General features: G+C 37.4%; 1 protein-coding gene across 2 annotated transcripts in view; it reads left to right on the forward strand.

Moving 5' to 3' along the window:
- Positions 1–19,815, forward strand: part of LOC128357180 (ephrin type-A receptor 6-like) — a 41,747-nt gene that overhangs the window by 11,044 nt on the left and 10,888 nt on the right. For both annotated transcript variants that reach the window (XM_053317441.1, XM_053317450.1), the window contains exons 5-9: positions 4,964–5,119; positions 5,932–6,282; positions 15,479–15,603; positions 16,018–16,180; positions 17,772–17,877. In XM_053317441.1, coding sequence (XP_053173416.1) covers positions 4,964–5,119; positions 5,932–6,282; positions 15,479–15,603; positions 16,018–16,180; positions 17,772–17,877 — 901 coding nt within the window. The remainder of the gene's footprint in view (positions 1–4,963; positions 5,120–5,931; positions 6,283–15,478; positions 15,604–16,017; positions 16,181–17,771; positions 17,878–19,815) is intronic.

The raw sequence follows: 19,815 nt of genomic DNA on the forward strand, positions 1-19,815 counted from the left end.
CATCATAACTGAATATAATTTTTTTTAAGGAGAAAAAGCTGAGTATTTCTTCTTTAAGTGATCATAATTTTATGATCACTTGCTGGGAACTCAGCTTTGATTGTTTAATTAATGTTATTTTTTTTAAAAATCACTGCTAATGAGCTTTGAAAAGAGTCAAAGAGGATCTGTGGCTCCATCAGGAGGATAACAAGCACTTGTGATGTCAGTGTCATCAAGAAAACTACTTATGGATTAAATGGTGAAGAAAATATGTATTATTGTTGTATGTTTTGTGTGTGCAGCAATATTTATTTGTATTGGAAATGCATGTCTTGTGCCAGCACAGTTTTTTCATGAATAACAATGCCATTAATGGCGAATAGCCAAACAACTGATTAATTGGATCTCATTATGTGTCTATGTGTGTGCATGTATAAGGGAGACATTTTCTAACTTTTGTGATGGAAATAGTGGTATGAGTATTGTAATTGCTTTCTGAAGGTGCTTATACCAGAGAGCAGCTTATACCAGAGAGCAGGGAGCAGCTGAAATTTCAAATGAATCTGGTGTTTGTTGCCTTTGGCGGGAGCTCAGTATAGGAGAAAGTAATATCCAAGTGAATGAGTTGTCTCAAAATTGGAAGCTAGGTGACAAATTACTGTTCTCATTAGGAGTTAAAGCAGCAACTTCATTTTGGCTAGGATTTCTGTCTGTGTGTCAATCTTTAGTCTCATAACTTTCCATATCTGTTTACTCTTCCCATCTTGTGTGTTTTATTTTCAGTCTACCTTGCATATCTAGCAGATACAATGGAGAAAAGTAAAACAAATCTTTGCCCTCGATTTAGTAATCTGTATTCTCAATTTAGAAATGTGTGCTCTCTATTTAGTAATTCCTGCTCTCAGTTATGTAATTTGTGATCTCTATTCAGTAATTCATCCTCCCAATTTAATAATTTGTGCTCTTGATTTAACTATTTTGCCAGTCAGCTGGAAGTTGAAGAAAAAGACAAGGAAGACGTTTCCTGTCAATTACTGAACCAAAGCTTGATCCAAGGCAGAGAGGAAGCCCTCAACAACCATGAATGTATAAAAGAATATTATCATCTATACATGTATGTTTGCATGAAGGTGTTTGCTGGACGAGAGAATGGCATGAGGGTGAAATCATTCTCTGTACCCATCGAGAGTTAGATGAAATGATCAACATGTACTCAGTAAATATGAAGTTACAGTCATGGTGGTTAGCTTAGCACAAAAACCCCAAACAGGTAGAAACTGACCCCAGGCAGAGAATGCAAAATCCCCCTACCAACACCCCTAAAGCTCACTAAATAACATGTTATATCTTGTTTGTTTAAAGTAAACAACAAGTGAGTCGTGGTTATGACAATTTCTTGGTTGACAATTTCTTGGCTGGGCACAGTAACTTTCTGGATTCTCTGCCAGTTGCCTGGCAACTTCACAGTGACGACAAGACACCACGGAGAGTATGTTGCAAACCGACTGAGGTGTCCCAACATACAATTCACAGAAACTTGCAAACCATTTTTTTTTAAAAAGAGTATTTTCCATGTCCATGTTATAAACTTACATAATATAAATTCAGAGTGCTGGGAAAAACAGATGAGTCTTGCTCCACTCTCACATTGATTGATCACCTATTAATCCATTAATCCATTTTAATCCATTTTGAGCTGATTCAATCTCTGTGTACAATAGGAACAAGCAGAGATATATTCAAAGCAGTCTTTGTTCAAATATAATATTCCAAGCGGGTGTCACAGACTGCACATCTAACAAAAAAATATCAGCAAAGCTTGAAACAAGCAAACTGTCGATCATGCAACTATAATAGTCAGACAAGTTTCAACCCCTGGTAGACTCAAGTAACCACAGTCTAGCCTATCTTGTCCTCATTTAACAATCAGGCTTCAAAGCAGACATAAAGTACACAAGGATACTACATATTGTTGGTCGGCATCAGTTGGTCTACATTATGATATGTGAGATTTGGTATTTACAATTAAAACCTCCACTGCTGCATGAGTGTGTGATATACTATGAAACTTCACTGTAGAATAAAATGGCCTAATAACAGGAGAATTATTATGATGATGTTTCTTGACAGAAGCAATAATGCATTAGACAATAAAAGACAACATTTTTGAGATGGCTCACCACAGTGTCTTTCTAGCACTGACTGGAAGGAAAATATTAGAATGGTAACATCATTAAAATCATAAAATCCTTCTGGCTGTCGGCTGTGAAGTCTTGATTAAATGTACCAACCTTACTTTTTTTGCTGTGCCTTTGCATTGTAGCTTGCATATTTATTTTCTAATTTGAAATTATTATGCCACCCACACATATATTCAGAAACACATCAATGGGCAATAAAATGATTCCCAGAATATTAAATTGTAATTTAATAATTTCACTATTAGTTCTTAATTTTTTTCTGCTGAGATAGGAAAGAAAGTGCCAATCTGCAGTGGTTTTGGCATCTTCTGATAAGCTTTAAGGAAAAAGCAAAGGAGAGGAAAGCGGTTGGAGAGATAGGAAAATGAAAACATGTTGAAAGAAAGATGAGACAATCAAAAAAAGGTGAAAATTGTGGCAGAGCAAAACAGTTGGAGGAAATTGGAGAGATAAGGAAAGAAGAGCTGGTTGAATTGATGTAAAGAAAAAAAGTTAAAAAAAATGTAAAAAGGGAAAGTGGAATGGGAGAGGACTTGAGGAAGTAATGAGGTGGGAAAGTAAACCAAGGTATGGCTGGAAAAGAGGAAATTCTTAGGTCAGCAGAATGGACTGCATTAAGTGGATGAAGGTTTTAGACTGTAAGCAGACTATAATTGCTTTTTTTATATAATACATTATTTGTATGTTAATAGTATGATTTTTTACAGTATTTGCATTATACACAAAATTAAGGAATCATTATAATATATATGGTCAGCCATGATCTTTCCTGCTCACCTCAGTGCCCTGAAGGCATGCAGGTTCTTGAGGTGTGTCAGATTATGAAACGTTGCAGTCTTACCCTGTCCTTGGTAGTTGCAGCAGTGTACCAGGTGGTGATGGAGGAAGTCAGAATGGACTCAATGATGGTGGTATAGAAGTGCATTATCATTGACTTTGTCAGGTTGAACTGCCCCAGGAAGTGTATCCTCTACTCTGAGCCCTCTTGATGAGTGAGCTGGTGTTCTGCCTCCACTTGAGGCCCTAGCTGACAGTATATTATAATGACTTAAGTGAATCTTCTGACTTTTCCACAAGTGCCACAACAGTGTAGACTCGTTCTCGTTCTTTATTGAAATATCTCCACAACTAATAGATGGATTGCTGTGAAATCTGGTTGTAATTGACTTTAATCTCCCACATTTTTATTCAGCATCATGATCTGTTGGTAAAAAAAATCAAATTCTTTACTTTATAACAAAATACCTTAAAATTAATTAACACAGTGAACATAGATAACATTATTCCTGCTAAACATGAACGTGCTAGTATTATTATTGTGAAGTACAGCCTCAAAGGGCTGCTAGCATGGCTGTAGACTCTTGTTAATGACTGCATCATCATATCAAATGCAGTAATTTTTTCATTATTTTATTTTTGTTTATTTATTATTATTATTGTTATTTTTTATTATCATCATTATTTTATGCATGTTTTTCCATTGTTCACAGGTTGTATTGAATATTTGGATTCTGCAAGATATTGTCAACAATTACTTACTATAGCAGCATCACTGTCTGTTAGATCACTATGTTGTAGAGCTGCAACAATAGAGCCGCTTCAGCCTCTTAAATGTGATAAATTTCAGTTTTTCTTGGTCATCCATGACAGTCAACAGAATATCTTTGGATTTTGACAAACAAGCAAATTGAAGACATTCCATTGCCTCTGAGAAATTGTGAATGCCATCATTTTCACAATTTTTTAACATTAATTGGGAAAATAATCAGCAGATTAATCGATAATGATAATGATCATTTGTTGCAGTCCCCATTCTAGAGTAAAATAGCTTCAAGTACCGAATTGATTTCCAATACATTTGATACAGAAATTCATGATCCCAACAGGCAACAGACTAAATCAAATGGCCTATTAGTCAGGAATTGATATTCTTAGAGATTGGCTTGTTAACGTAGCTCTTTTACCGGAGGTTGATAGAAGGTTGGTGGTTAGCCTCTGCCTAAAGTGGGGAAAATATACCCTTCAGGTACTCTAAACTTGGTCACATGTTGGGTCTTGTTAGTTCTCTTGCCTTCATCCAATTATCACCAGGGTGTATAGTCTGAAGGAAGTCAGTATGAAACCTGCAGTCAGGACTTTGAGGGACCACGTTAGTCGTTACCATAGTGTTTTCATTTTCAGTTTTTGTTACTTTAGGCACAGAAGATTATGTGAACCTGTCAAAAAGATTATAATGTGAACCTGTGACCTCCTGTCAAATTAGTGATAATAATTAATAATAATTATTCCAAGTAACTTTTCCAACACTGTTATTAAGCATTGTGTTAAAAGGCAACCATTATCATGTTGTTCTGCTCACATGATGTGACAGCTATTGTAAGAAAATTATTTTGAGTCTTGCCAGACTTCAATGCAAAAGAGGAAAATTGTGGTGGTGTCAGCAAATCTGCTAGTATATGTCTGAAAACTATTTTACCATGGAAACGATTAGTTGGTTTATTAACTGTTTGTAATGTGAGTTTGTGATCCTTTATTGAGAGAAAGGGCATTGCAAATGTGTACTGTTGGTTTAACTGGACAATGTGCAAAATATAAGCATGCTTAGAGAGCTAATAAGGAAGTGACAGTGATCCATAGTACCTCAGGGAACAGGGTCAGAGCACAGTTGAGGACAAGGCAGCTGGAGATTTGAATTAAATGTACAGTATGTGTGCTGAAGAAAAATGAAAAACATTAACCTTATGTAACTAACTTCCTCCTCCACCTCTTTCTTTCTCCAGCCTGTAAGCCTGGTTACTTCAAGGCATATGCTGGGAACACTAAATGCTCCAAGTGTCCTCCACACAGCTCCAGCCATGACCAGGCAGCCACCATCTGTCACTGTGACAAAGGCTTCTACAGGGCCATCAAAGACCCCTCCACCATGGCTTGCACAAGTTAGTAGTGTTTATGTAGCCACAAAAATATATTTTACTTTCTCAGCAGGAACATTCTTATCTGTCGGCATGTAATCTGCATCAGTCTTTTCTCCCTTCAAATTCTTTCTATTTTTCTTTCTTTAATGTTATCAGTATGATTGAGCTTAATTTAGATATATGACTTCATTTAAGTATTGGCATTCATATCTCAGTTATGAAAAAACATGCATATAAAAAAAATCTTACAAATGTTATAGATAAAACTGACACATAGCCTGCTGGAATAAATCACTGAGGGCACTTTGAAAGTTTACCACCCACACACTTACACACACAAACACAAGTCATTCAAAGACAGTCACAACTTCAGCACTGATTACTTTGCCAGATCCGATTTATGGAACTGGGGGAAAAAATCAGAACTGTGACTATCTATGGAAATTGACACATTTGAATGTTGGAATAAAACTGCGGGTTTCTTTAAGAGCCAAACCACCTACACACCTTCCTACACACAGATGTTACTTAAGGGGCTTCAACTGTCCGGTTATAGTGATCGTATGCCCACTGTAGCTTCATGCTCAAGGTCATATGAATAGTGTGCTCTGAGGAGCTCTTCTGCACCTCACTGTCGCTACCTTCATACTTACATATATATCTTTTAAAATGTGTGCAGTACAGTGCCAAAAATAAGATGCTATTGCTGCTTATTTCATCATTTTCAACAACTCTATATTCTGCTTCATTTGTACAAGGATAATTCATAGGTGTTGGAATAATTGTTTCAAAAAGGAAATGTCTCTTTCTAAATACCTTTTCTTTCTCCTCAGGGCCTCCATCAGCTCCGAGGAACCTGGTCTCACTGATCAATGACACGGCTCTCTTCTTGCAGTGGATGCCTCCGAGCGACACAGGAGGCAGGAAGGACATCACTTACAACATATTGTGCCAGCGCTGTGATGGAAGTAACGGTGACAGTGGTGTGACACAGTGTGAGCCATGTGAGCCAGACCTGCGATTCATTCCACGGCCACTTGGTCTAACTAGTACCTCCGTGGCAATACTAGACTTTGCAATGCATGCCAACTACACCTTTCACGTGGAGGCTGTGAATGGCGTCTCTGGGCTTGGCATGGCTGCACGCTCGCTGGCCAATGTCACCGTCAATACGCACCAAACTGGTGAGTTGCAGAGCTCTTGTTGTACTTAATCAGTGCAACTTTGTAATTCTGTTGTTTTCACTGTCTTTAAATTTAAATGTCATGATGATGACAATCAGACTGACTTTGACGTGGTTAATATGTACCATCAATCATTAATTAACCATTATTTGATTAATCAATTAGTTGATTCACTTAAAACTAATTTCCAGAAATGAGGATAATTGATTATTATGACTGATTTTCTTTCTTTTATTTAATTGTAAATTGAATGTCTTTGGTTGAAAAGACAAAAAAAGGCATTGAAAGAAATTATCTCAGGTTTCAGGGACATACAATGATTAGTTATTGAACAATTGTAGCCATACATTTTTTTTTACATAGCTGAATGTAAAAATATTTAACGGCCTGAAATTGTACATAGTTAGCTCGAAAGTATTGCGATACATTCATCATTTTAATCTTGCTGGCCTGGGCAATCTGGAATGGTGGGAATTTTCCCCATGGACCCATTGAGCCTTTCATATAATAGGGAGCAAAAAAAAAAGCAGATACAAATAGTTTAAGAAGTAGCAGGTTATAAAAACTACCCGGAGTTAAACTCGTTCACAAATTCATCTCAAGTTCACTGGCTACAAATGAAAAACTACGTACAAAATTACAAAAATGGTCTGCCTCTCATTCCTGCATCAACATTGGACCTAGCATTGGTTGGAGTGTCTGTGGACTAGATGCGCAGGACCAGTTTCTGTTAAATAAATCAGATGATTTCTAAATTAGCTAATTTGAGTTTATTTATTCCATTTGTTTTCCTATTGCTGTTAAGGCTTAACTTTCAACTAGCCACATCTGGCTATAAATTACAAATTAAATTTACATGCTTATACTCCACATATGCACAGTACTTACATACAGTACCTGATTAATAGCTCAAGAATACTTATGTTTGTGCTGCAGCTAGGGGGAAATGAACATATTTCTCCTACAGTAACAGATGGGGAATTATTCTATCTGCAGCTAGATTTGCCTACTGAGCACCCTGTGTCGTTTTACAGTCTCCGTCTCTCTGTCCGGCTTAATGTGTCAATAGGTGAAGCACATTTCTGACCCTTGAATAGCTGACAGAGCCACTGCAACCTGAACTTAGTCTTAATTAGCAGAGCCCAGCTGACCTGAGGTCAACCACAGCTAGGAGTCCTCAAGGCTGCTTTGCCTTGGATTTGAATGAGAAAACATGAAGTTCAACTTGAGAAATCTGAACCTTATAATCTCAGGGTAAGAATATTGATGGAATAATTGATGGAGGATGGATAAAATGAAAGAAGGGAGGAGAGTGGATTAATAAATTATACAGGGATGTACATATGTGGAGATTTTCTCCCCTTTCAACATGTGCAGGAAACCAGTGTTGAGATAATATTCTAATGAGAACAAGCCATATGCTCATATCTGAGGCTCATAATGTATTTGAAGATATGGAATTGTGGGTATATCTGTGTTGGTTCCTCTCTGTGTATAGGGAATATAGTCATAATTGTATTCTTAAAGATTGTCACAGTTTATCATTTGCATTCAATATTTCTGAGGTGACTGAATGGTAGTGTAGGTTTAGAAGTTAATTCATATATTTAAGTTAATTTACCAAAACTATATATTTAGTTTTTACACAGTTAACCATTTACATGTTTATGTGTATGCCATAATTATTTACATCAGCATTTTAAAAACTGTTATAATCTCCTGAATCTACCACTGTGGTTTTACCAACATTTTGCTTCAGTCAAAGTCCTTCTAGCCTGTGATTGTTTAGTTCAGCCAGATATGAGTTAGGAACAAAGAAGTAAAGGAAGTGTGAAGCTGATGAAATGTGGAGGACAATAAAAGGCTGCTTAAGAAAATTATCTGTCCCCATCCAACTGTTTCTTCTCATTTAGATACAACCACCACATATCAGACCCTCACGTTACAGTAGGGAGAGAAATATATTTGTGAAGCACGAACAATTTACACATCATGTGACAGTCTGACATTATTCCAGCTTTAGTTTTGATCTTTGCTATGTGGTTTGAAAGCTTGTTCTGCAGTTACAAGAAATATGTAAAACTACAGAAGAGTGTTACTTATTCATTAAATGGCAGGAAACAAAAATAGCTTGAAGACTGCAAATCTGGATTATGAAGTCTTTGCCTTGTGATGTGATCTCAAGGTTGTCTGCTATTTTTTTAAATGACTGGAAAATTGGCATAAATTGGCAAAGCAGTGCTAATGGAGTCAACCGTTTATGTGATTGACTGACAAGACTGGAGTGGAGTCATTTCACATTCAAGTATTCAGAATAGGAAAAGGCTTCCATTCTGTTAATAAATAACACACTTATGACATTTAATTAATGAATATCAGTGTTTTTATTTTTTTTATTTATTTTTTTGCATTACTTTGCATCTATGAAATGATTTAGTGTTGTTAAGGTTTGACATAGTTGTTCAGACAATATGCAGTGCAGTTTATAAGTGAGTAAAAACTTTTTTGCAATATCATATCACATTCATAATGCTCTTCAATAATGCTCCAGCTCATTCAAGAAAAGTAATTCAACAGTCATTTCTCCTGATTAATTCTTCCCTAGTATACAGTAGAAATACTGTGTTCCAAGTATTACTTTAAGAAATGAAATCATATGCTGATAGGCTGTCATCATACCATGAAAATCAGATGTCAAGAGTGTATGTGTCACTTTATACCTAACTCAAGGCAGCTAAGACTGATGGGAGGAAGTTGGAATGGAAAATAATCTCTGTAGAGGAGGAGAAGCAGCCTGTGGGGATGTTCCCAGGGTGTTTAGAGTGGATTAACTTGTCAAACTGCCTTTCCTCAGTAGACATGCTGTATACACACACAGCCAGGCTCACTTATAAACAAGCAGGCAAACAAATTCATACACATATGACTTTGCACACATATTTGCTTTGCCCATATTCCACCTACAGCCTTGCTAGTCACTACAGATCTTCCCCCCATGTCCTCTGTTTTTCTCTCTCCCACACAAAAATACACATTTTTTCTTATTGTACCACATTATTTTCCCCTTTCCGTGACTGTCATTATAGAATTGTTAAATATATAGATATTGCTGTATCTAGTAGGGAGAGTACAATGAGTTACATTCATTTGATAGAAGACAGAATCATTATGATCCCTTGTTTACAGTTGTATAACTGTCTTGCATATTTTATGTGGAAGAAGACATAAATATGTAATGCAATGATCTGTTGATAACTCGATCAACAGAAAATTAATCAGTAACTATTTCTACAATCAATAAGTCTTCAAGAAGACATACCAAGAATTCTTGGTTTCCAGCTTCTAATGTGAACATTTGCTGTTTTTTCTTTGACATAAATAACATTCAATTGAATATCTTAAGATTCTGGAGTGTAGGTCGGACAAAACAAGCAAATTGAAAGCATCACCATGGGCAGAGATAGCAGTATGAATGCACATCCAAACCACAGAGGGCAGGTGCTGAGCTGAGGAAATAAATAAATAAATATCTTGCACACTGCAGGGCACTGCAATGTCCAATTATTATTTATTGCACAAAGGTCTTATTATTACACAAAGCTGACGTTTCTAGTATAACTGCTCTTCATCAGACTCCATTCTGAATGAAACATCATGTTGGTACAGTATAAAACAAGTTGAAATTGGAGCCCTGCAGTACACAAGCTGTTTATTCATTTATTTAAAAAAATGTTGTAGCCCATTAGCTTCTATGGCTCAGGATCTGCATGTCATTTGACTGAAATGTTTACATTAGGTAATTCACAGGATTGTCCCTATCTTTAAAGCATTTATTTATTATTTGAGTTGTTTAGTGAGACCAGTACCTCTTAATGATGCATCAAATAACAGTGCAATATCAGAAAATCTATTTAAGCTCTTCAAAGTACCATATGTTTGTTGTTAAATGCATAACATTTTTCATGCACTCTGAAACTTATCATAAATTCAAAGGAAGTGGAAACAGGAGATGATACACATAGCATATTACATATGACCATGCCATCCACCCTCGCACTATCCTGACAACAACAACTTAGAACAACAAAGAGTGATGCGTGGCGATGGGACAGTGGTTGTTTTTAATACTAATAATAGTCAAAGATTGACTTCCAGAAGGTAAATAATTTGAGGCAAATCCAAACATGTGTATCAATGTAGTTAGAGCCTGCTTGTATCCATCACATAGGGGTCGATATTAGGCTTAATTTTAATTTTAGACAGCCTGACCTTGGTCCAGTATGTGTAATGAGTGAGTTTGAATTGGATAAGAATTTGGCAGGCGCAAATGGAGGAGGAATGGGTTCTGTCAAAGACATCATCCTACTCATCATCCTGAAACTCATCATCTAAATCAGTCTCCCACTGCTGTTTAATGATAGATCTTGAGGTGGTGTGAAGTTTGTGATACGGTCATATAGATAGGAAACAAATCCTCTGTTGTGGACACTGGTCTCTGGTATAAAAAGTATGACATCGTCATAGAGATTTTTTTGTTTAGGTCCCAGAGAAGATAAGAGGCACCCCTGCTTGGTCCCCTGCTGCTTGGTCCCCTGTTAAACAAGAGAGAGGGGATGTCATTAGTGTGAACAGAGGCAAGGGGAGATGTATACAGGAGTTTGACATAGGCAATAAAGCTCTCACCTGTATCAAATCTATGCAGAGTGGCAAATAGATAATCCCATTCGACACAGTTGACATATCGAAAAGGGCAAGGATCTCCTGTGACGTGTAGTAGAAGGAGGATGAACAATATTTATTACCTAATATTGAGGAAAGGCATGCTATAAAGCTTGCTATTTTCGATAAAAACACATAATTGTGGATTAGTTTTGGATTAGAGTGGACTAACTTTACTACTTTAGGATAAACTCCAAGCCAGAGCTGTAGCCAGTCCTTTGGCAAAATGGGCACATGCTTATGAGCTTGAAGCTGCCATAGTCAAGTGGGTCTTTGTCCTTTTTTCAGAATCAAAGAGGAATGAGGCAGTATACCAGTTTTAGGGGCCTTATTACACATGTCAAGCATGGGTTTCGCCCGGATGTTTGAAAAAAGCTCAATGGGGAACCCATCATGTCCTGGGAACCAGGACATTCTGCCTAGACTGGGTTAAGGAGGGAGGTTGGTCAAGTTGGGACTTTATGCCTAGACTGGTGGCAAATTGTCAAGGACTCCATCTAAGAGAGACTGATCTGCCAATGATTCTGACTGAAACACCTGTTAAGTAAACAATTGCTGATACTGTGAGGTAATTCATATAATCAGTTGTGATATTATGCCAATGATGAAATAATAGCCAATCAAAAGCAGAATTAGCAATTAACTGATTTTTTTCCTGAGAAGGAAGGGGTTTATAAATTGCATGTTAATGCCTCATTATGCTTTTGATTATGCTAAACCTATTAATTAAAATTACTAATAATTTCTCTTCCCTATTGCCTATATGCCTAACATTTCATTTGTGAGTTAAAAAGCCAATTAAGCAAGATGCATGTTTATTTTGCCTTCGAACAGAGATGAGTGTTCATTGCATTCAACACAATGGAATTATCATTCAGCTGTGTCGCTCTATTGTGCAATATCATCACACTCTCCACATTTAATTTCACTTTCTAAAGCAGGATGCCGGTTTCCTGTTTGTTGAAGCTGATGAAGGTCAGCTGTTGTTGTAATGCCTCACAAGGCAGCAAAGCAGAACAGAGTGAGCAGGATGATCTCTGTGTTTATGAACAGTGAGCTGCACTCTGCTCAAAATATACTGTAGTTATTGCTCAGCAGAGCGTTACCCAACCAAGATTCCTCCCACCAAGTTCACTGCAGTGCTCTATGAAGAGGCACACAGAAATCAGTGCAACTTTGTGTAAGGTTTATGGTGCACAGTGTAAAAAAAAGTGCTCCCACAACAAGGGCAGAGAGGAAACCAAGAGAGAGATAGACTCACCCTGTGTTAAAAGTAATCCTAATGTAAGATAGAAAGCAACTGGTTGTATCCTAGAAGATATTGAAAAATAGTCTAGACTAAATCATAAATAATCATACATGTCAAGTTTACATGTATTTTTGTTGGCAGTATCAGATTAGTTTTTATACTTGTAGAGCTTGGAAGAACCAAAATGAATGGAATTATGTATCTTATCACATGAAATCATTGGCAAAATGTGAGATTTAATGATCCAATAAATCTTTTCTCGAAGAATTGAAATCTAATAGCTGCTAAAATCCCTACATAGTTGTCCATAGTGACTCTGAATTCATTCCAAACTGCAGTCATTGGTGCATCACCCACTTCTCATAGTCCCTGAGGTACACATTTTCCTCATCTTCATCAAGCTAGTTTGTAGAATTAGATAAATGATTATTAATAAGTTGTAATGTTGAGTTTTGATGGTGGTTTTTGTTCTGTCCTCAACAACTGATAAATATGGGTGATTACAACCAACATTATGGTTGAAAAAGTGCAGTTAGTCAGTTTTCGTGTTATTTTAAGTCACATGACATGACTAAGTGTTTGTTTTTAGATTTAAAGTGGCATTAAAATGGTAGACTAGTTTGGAGTGTTTTTTGTTTGTTTTGAATTACAATTACTTCTGGTTAGTTATCAACATGTGCATGAGGAAGGATGCACCATAAGGCATTAAGTTGTTTTTGCTAGCTCTTGATATTGGCGTGTTAAAAAAAAGATGTTGTCTTTCTCTGGACTGCTGTGAGGAGTTGCTAATATGAATATCAACTACCCTATCCAAAATATTCTGTCTCTTTTTAAATTGACTTTGCTTTTCATCATTTTCAGTTAAAGCAAAAATTGTAGTTGCTTTAATTTCATCACATTTCTCTCTTTTGCGAAACAATAACAAGAGTCATGCAAAGTTCTCTCATGGTTAATCCACGTGTGAACATTTCCCAGTGTTTAGCGATGTCCTTATGCAGGAGATTTTCTCTCTTTTACTTTGTGCTTTTCCCCCTTTCTCCAGCGGGTTCTCTTCTGTTTTCATCTTCCTTGCTCTGGGAATAAGGCTGACTTCTATTTATATGCTCAGATGCTAGGGAGATACAACCTCATGGGACTTCTTTACAGCTCTCCCTGTTCATTCCTTCTCTTTCTCTCTTTTCCCCTCTGTCCTTCCTGGATCTGTTAGAGCATATAGTCATTCATGGCAGTAGGTTGTCTAACCAGTCGATTGATTTATCCTGAACTTAAAATAGCTCCTTGCATAAGCATTTTCTCACCTTATAAAAATGTCCATGCATAAAAAATGTGATCTCAGATAGATGGAAGCACAGTGATACTCATGCATGGTGATAGATCCATAACATACAGTATGCTGCAAACATAAAACCCCTCGAGTAACTATAGCCTATAGCCTGTTTCAGAGCTTTTCCTCTTCAGATTAGTTGATGTTTGGCCTGCTTATTTCACTGATACTTACAGTATGTCATGTATGGTATTACTCTGTCCTTGCTTGTGCAATTTTGCACCATAGTGTTCTGTCAATAAATGCTGTATATTTTTATTCGTGTGTCTGCTGTTTGCCATTAATAACTGCAGAAGACAGCCAGACTGAGAGCTTTAAGATATTCCCACAACATCTTCTCTAGACACTCAGTCTGTGCAGCTGAGGCACCACCTGTCCTAGGACGGGCACATGTTACCTGGATTAACATGGCTGATGGCAAATGTGTGGTCTGGCTCTGCAAATTGTTTAACGTACAACACATTCCAATGATTTAGACTGCACTGATGTGTGATGCTCTTAAGGGTGTGTGTTGATTTTTTAATGACTCTTTTGACATATTTGCTTCTTTTGATAATCTCTAGGAAATGTGAATACAGGAAAGTTTCTCAGAGTTGTCATATTGATTATAACAACTATGATAAAGTTTTTGTGTCTCAATGTCACTGATAGGACATAGTGTTTTATGTCCATAGGTAAATGCATTATAGTTAGGGGTCTGAATTTGTGCATTGTCATGTAAAAGTTGGACACACCTTAAATTTACATGTCTCACCTCGATTGTGCATTTTTGCAGAAGTCAGCATCAAACTCCTGCTTTTCATGTGCACCATTTCTCTTTCCTTTTTTTGGCTTTTGAACAAGTTGTAATGGTTGAGCTGCTGGGCGTGAAAAGTCTGGGATGAGCTGCTACTAGAAAATCTTGGCTTCTTGACAAGATGTGAAAGTCGCATCTGTAACCCGATGTGTCCGACTTAATACAGCAGCACGTCACATTTTCTGAAGTGCTCCATCCGGTGTGTGGCCTTCTATGTGTAGCAGGTTATCTGCTTATTTGAGCATGAGGACAGGTCAAGACATCAATCTAGGCCTAAATTGGTATTCCAGCAATGATCCGCAGAACAGCACACTCGACAACAGAGGGACTGGATCTATTAGTTTGCCGAAACATATTCTGTTCAAGCGAAGGCTTAATGAATAATTGATGGTAAATATTTGAATCTTTACAAGGTGATTTTGTGTCTCCTCAGCAGCCTGGTGTAAAATATTCTCCCAAATTCAGCAGTAATGACAAACATGATAAACAGTTTCTGTAGAGTAAGTTTAGTGGTTAACAAAAATGTTTCTCACAGGCTAAACATCATACTGAAGCCGGACAGCTAAATGGCTCTCCATCCCCTTGGGATTTTCTAAAGAAGTTCTAAAACTTTTTTGAAATCCTTCTTGTGATGGCTGAGGGACGTCACTTCTGAAATGTGTTTTTCAGTACTGTCTCTGAACTCAGTGAATTCACTTTAAAGTTCACTTCAGTTGCTTGAGCAATAAATGGCTGGAATCACTCAGTCCCTTGGGCTTCTCGGACAGGTGACTCAGGGACATCAGCCATTCTTTTGCTCATGTTTCTCCTAATCTTTCCACTTTATATGTCAGGATTGTCTGACAAATGTACAATGACGATAGTAAGTTAGTCAAGTAAACTCGCTCACTTTTTTGTATCTTTTTTAAAACTAAAATGATAAAGCTTTTAACATGTATTAGTTTTATGTTGTAGAGAATATTAAGACTGATTTATCAATTAATTGAGAAAAGTCAGTAGTGTTTGACAAAGGAAAACATATTTTGGCAAACTATACCTGTTTGCATAACTGTAAAGCTTCAGTTTTATAATCACATTTGACTCAAATCCCCAACCTCTGCATCCTTAGGTCCTGCTCTGGTGGGTGTAGTCAGGAAGGACTGGGCCTCTCAAAACAGCATCGCCCTCTCCTGGGCAGAAGTGGAACAGCCGCCCTCAGACATAGTGGACTATGAAGTCAAATACTATGAGAAGGTAATTATTTTTTTTGAACTAAATAAAGTAGTTTTCACTTATTTTTTCAAAGACAATGATTATACACTATTAATGCTTAGTGGCAATAGTGATTTGTATTATAATAATTATTTAGAAAAGTTATTTTAGCTCTAAAATGCACAAGTGATGAAATGCACTGTAAAAGAACAATCACAGCCCACAGAACAATGTGCATTGTTAGTATACAGAATCCCAAATGTAAGTGCAGAGCATTCATAATTCGTTGTTATCTCTACACTGTTCACCATCTGTTCTGGTAGTTAATAGGATAAAAATTATGTGTTTTGTTCAGACGTTGCTGTGACAATTGGTTTATGCAAAAACATGATTTTCTGTCGTGCCTACAATGTGCTTTTGTTTGTTGTCTCTGGCAATCTGTCTCTACATTTGCAGGAACAAGAGCAGCTGAGCTACTCGTCAACACGGACCAAAAACCCCAGTGTGGTCGTAACGGGCCTCAGACCCTCGACTGTCTATGTCTTCCACGTGCGCGCTCGCACTGCTGCCGGCTACACAGCGTACAGCCCCAGCTTTCAGTTTGCTACTGCAGCTGAGGGTATGATTGTGGAGGAGTGGGGCATGAGGGAATTGTGCCTTGGTTTGTGTTTGTAACAGGCTGTGCTTTAGGCAAGAATGACACTGAAATTTTGTCATCTTTTCAGAAATTAGATTTGTGTTGAAATCCCAGTGAGTATGAAGTTTTTGTTTTAAAACAATGCATCAGAGCAGACAGGACTTTTAACACTTAAAGTCAGACACTGCGGAGTCACCGGTGTTGATCAACAACCCTATAAAATCCCTGGAGACATTTTATGGTCATTCTTTGTTATGGATCAGTGAAACTCATCAGTGCTCCTTCGGGCATGAGCCATTTATTTTAAATGTTTATAAGCTCTGTAAGTTCCTGATTCAGGATGTGCAGTTGTGCTTATTACAGTTTTCATGCACACATAACGCTCTGCTGATTCCAAACCTGAAATATACAGAGATGCACAGCCTCCTACAAGATGCTCACTTTAGATGATGAATATGTAGATGTCCACCTTCACATTCCCATACACTCATATACCGATGCTCCTGACATAGCTTTATTTAAACACTTGGAATGGGCATATAGTACGTGCTGTATTCTCTCTCACCTCATTTGACCCAAACACACACTCACACAGTTGCATGCCACATCAATGCAGCAAGTTTGACTTCTTTTTAATTATACAGTCCTTCACTTTTTTCATTTTATGCCAATTGATTAGAATTAGGTTGGAAAAAAGATCAAGTTTGTTAAAATTAGTGTTAAAAAGTTTAATGTTCAATGTCTCATCAAAAAAGGCATTTTACTGAAGAAAAGTTACATTTAACAAACGTCTTTTGTATCAAGTTGTATCAAGCATTTCCGCATGTACGGAGATTGAGATGTCAGTCCTAATACATCAGGGAATATTTCTAGTCTCTGCTTAACGTCAATTCTTATTGGAAATGTGTTGACACCTCACTAAAAATCATGGTAATATTTGCCAGACACTTCACATTTAAAAAGATGTAAGACTGTTATTTTAAACTTTACAAATGGCACGTCAAAGAGCAAATTCATGTGTTACCCGGTTGCTACATTCAGTTGTCAGGAGCTGCCATCAAGGCGTTTTTATACCATTGTTATAAAAACATTTTTCATGTGTATATTTCATTGTTTGCTCACATGCAAAAATGCAGTATAGTTTAAATCATTTTAGTTTGTGTATGTAAGGCATGAATGTAAGACAAGTGACTTTCCAACATAGCAATGGGAAAGTAAAATAAGTCACAGCTTTAAATAGATTTGTCTGCAACCAACTGTGTAGCCAAATCTTTTAGTGAACATGATAAATTGCACAAGTCTGAATAGGAATAGCGTCAACTTTTATCTTAATCAGTTTTATCTGGATTACTTTAATGCAGTTTGAGTTAGGCCCTGAATTCAGAACAGAAGCAGAGCAATTACTGTACAAGAATTTTAATTTGGCTTTCTATTGATTAAATTGGGTTGTGTTGTCAAGATACATTTAGGCGAGGAAACCTGAGCAAAGGATGTTATGTAATGAGTTGCTAATATGAACAGAAACAGATTTTTATTTGTTTTCTTTTTTTTATTGTGGTCTCACTTTCTCCAGATCCTGATATCGCTGATCAGGGTCAAGTTCTCGTGGTTGTCACAGCATCAGTTGGAGGCTTTTCCCTGCTGGTCATCCTTACCCTCTTCCTTCTTATCACTGGACGGTGAGACACTCTCTCACACACACACACACACACACACACACACACACACACACACACACCTCTGCACGCTCTTCTCATAATCTCCAGAGTCGATGCTACATCCAGAAGTCTGTTAATGGACTCTCTATTTTGCCACCAAGCAGACTTATTTTCCAATTGGCTGAACCAATTTTCTGCCTAATTACTCAGCATGTAATGCATGTAGCAGCCATTTGCTCCATTCCATTAACCTCCTCAGGTTAGCTCAGACTTTTGTCTCCAGTCCACTTCTGGTTCACAGGGTTTTGTCATTAGTGGCACTTAATAAACAGTGAAAAATGACCCAGAATCAGTGCATACTTTCTCTGTATTTTTACCTAATTGTGACATGATCAGAAGAGATCATTTTTGATTACACTATTTGCAAACTTCATACTCTGAAAATATCATATTTAACAATAGTAGACAATTAATATTAATTTCCTGTCAAAAATGTTGGTTTAGATCACATTTCCACATTACTAATTATAGCAACAAAGATGCAAATGTTTTGTTTTTAAATGGTTTGTATTCGTCGGAAAATCTCCTGCATCTATAGCCCTAATACTGAATTCTGGCTTTTTCATTGACTATAGCATGCTGAGCTTAAATGTAATGACTATCTTCACCCTCTGTCACAGTTAGTCTATTTATAATGTTTATGTTGTGTTTGAGTCTACTCTGGTACCAGGAATGGGTCACATAGGATAATATAGAGTCTATGTAAACACAACTTTGTTTTAACTCTACTTTCCCTCTTTGACCCTGGTTCAACTGAGTCTAAACATTAAAGGTAGAATATGTAGAATGACCAGAACAACGCCATCTAATGTCTCGTAGTCGCAACAACCAAAAGGTAATTCCAGCAGTCGGGTTGCCAGGTCCGGTGCCGGATTTTATTTTAGCTTTATCTCTGTAAATATACCACTTTATCCACATGTCTAACCTTTTTAGGCGAGAAAGTAGCCCTTTAGATCCACAATGTGACGCTAATTTGTCCAAATAACATCTGCTTAAAGTTTTGTTCCTGCGAATTCGGAGCCACTCAAGTTAGCCGTAGCGAGTAACGCACTTCCGGTCATTTTCACAAAATAAAACACCCGTTGCCTTTTATTATTAAGAAAACCATAACGATAGAGTTGGTGCTTTTATTTTGAAAACAGGAAGCGAACATACCCTCGCTGTAACTGACTTGAAACCACCGAGGTACATTACATTGTAACGCCAGTGGGAGTAGCAGTTAAACCTGGGGAGCGTACCCATGTTCCCTGGGTCCTATGTTCCCCGATCGCGGCTAACTCGGTTGCTAGCTCGGCGGCTAACTCGGCTGCTAATTCAGCTGCTAGCTCGGCTGCTAACTCATCTGCTAACTCGGCGGCTAACTCATCTGCTAACTCGGCGGCTAACTCAGCTAACTGGTTAACTGTAGACGGGATCATTCCTATGTTCCCCGGTCACATACAAAGCGGGGAACATAGGACACGGGGAACATAGGGAATGATCCCCTAATTATGTAGCAATACAGTCATACTGCACATCAAATTAAATAGGAGAAACTCCGCTACAAGCACGTCATTTTTACACACACCAAACACAACTCAAACACCAAGCATATTAATGATCAAATATCAAAATCCGAATAGCGTCAGAAAGTCAACCCACTCTCCACATTTCCATTGCTACTGTTTTGATACTTAATGGTACACAAACAAATAGCATCTCATATGAAAGCTAAGACCCTGGCGAGTTCAACAGTGCCACTATTATTTCGCTAAAAACTCAGTGAACCAGCAGCCAAAGAATACAAAGGTAAACAACTTATTTACAGCGACTAACAGATATTCTGTCTTACCTTTGAAGTTTTGTGATGAAAAGTTGTACTTGAGAGCAAAAAACGCTGGTTTTAGTAAGTCCAACACG

This window comes from Scomber japonicus, chromosome 1 (assembly GCF_027409825.1).
Source record: "Scomber japonicus isolate fScoJap1 chromosome 1, fScoJap1.pri, whole genome shotgun sequence".
Taxonomy (NCBI): Eukaryota; Metazoa; Chordata; class Actinopteri; order Scombriformes; family Scombridae; genus Scomber; species Scomber japonicus.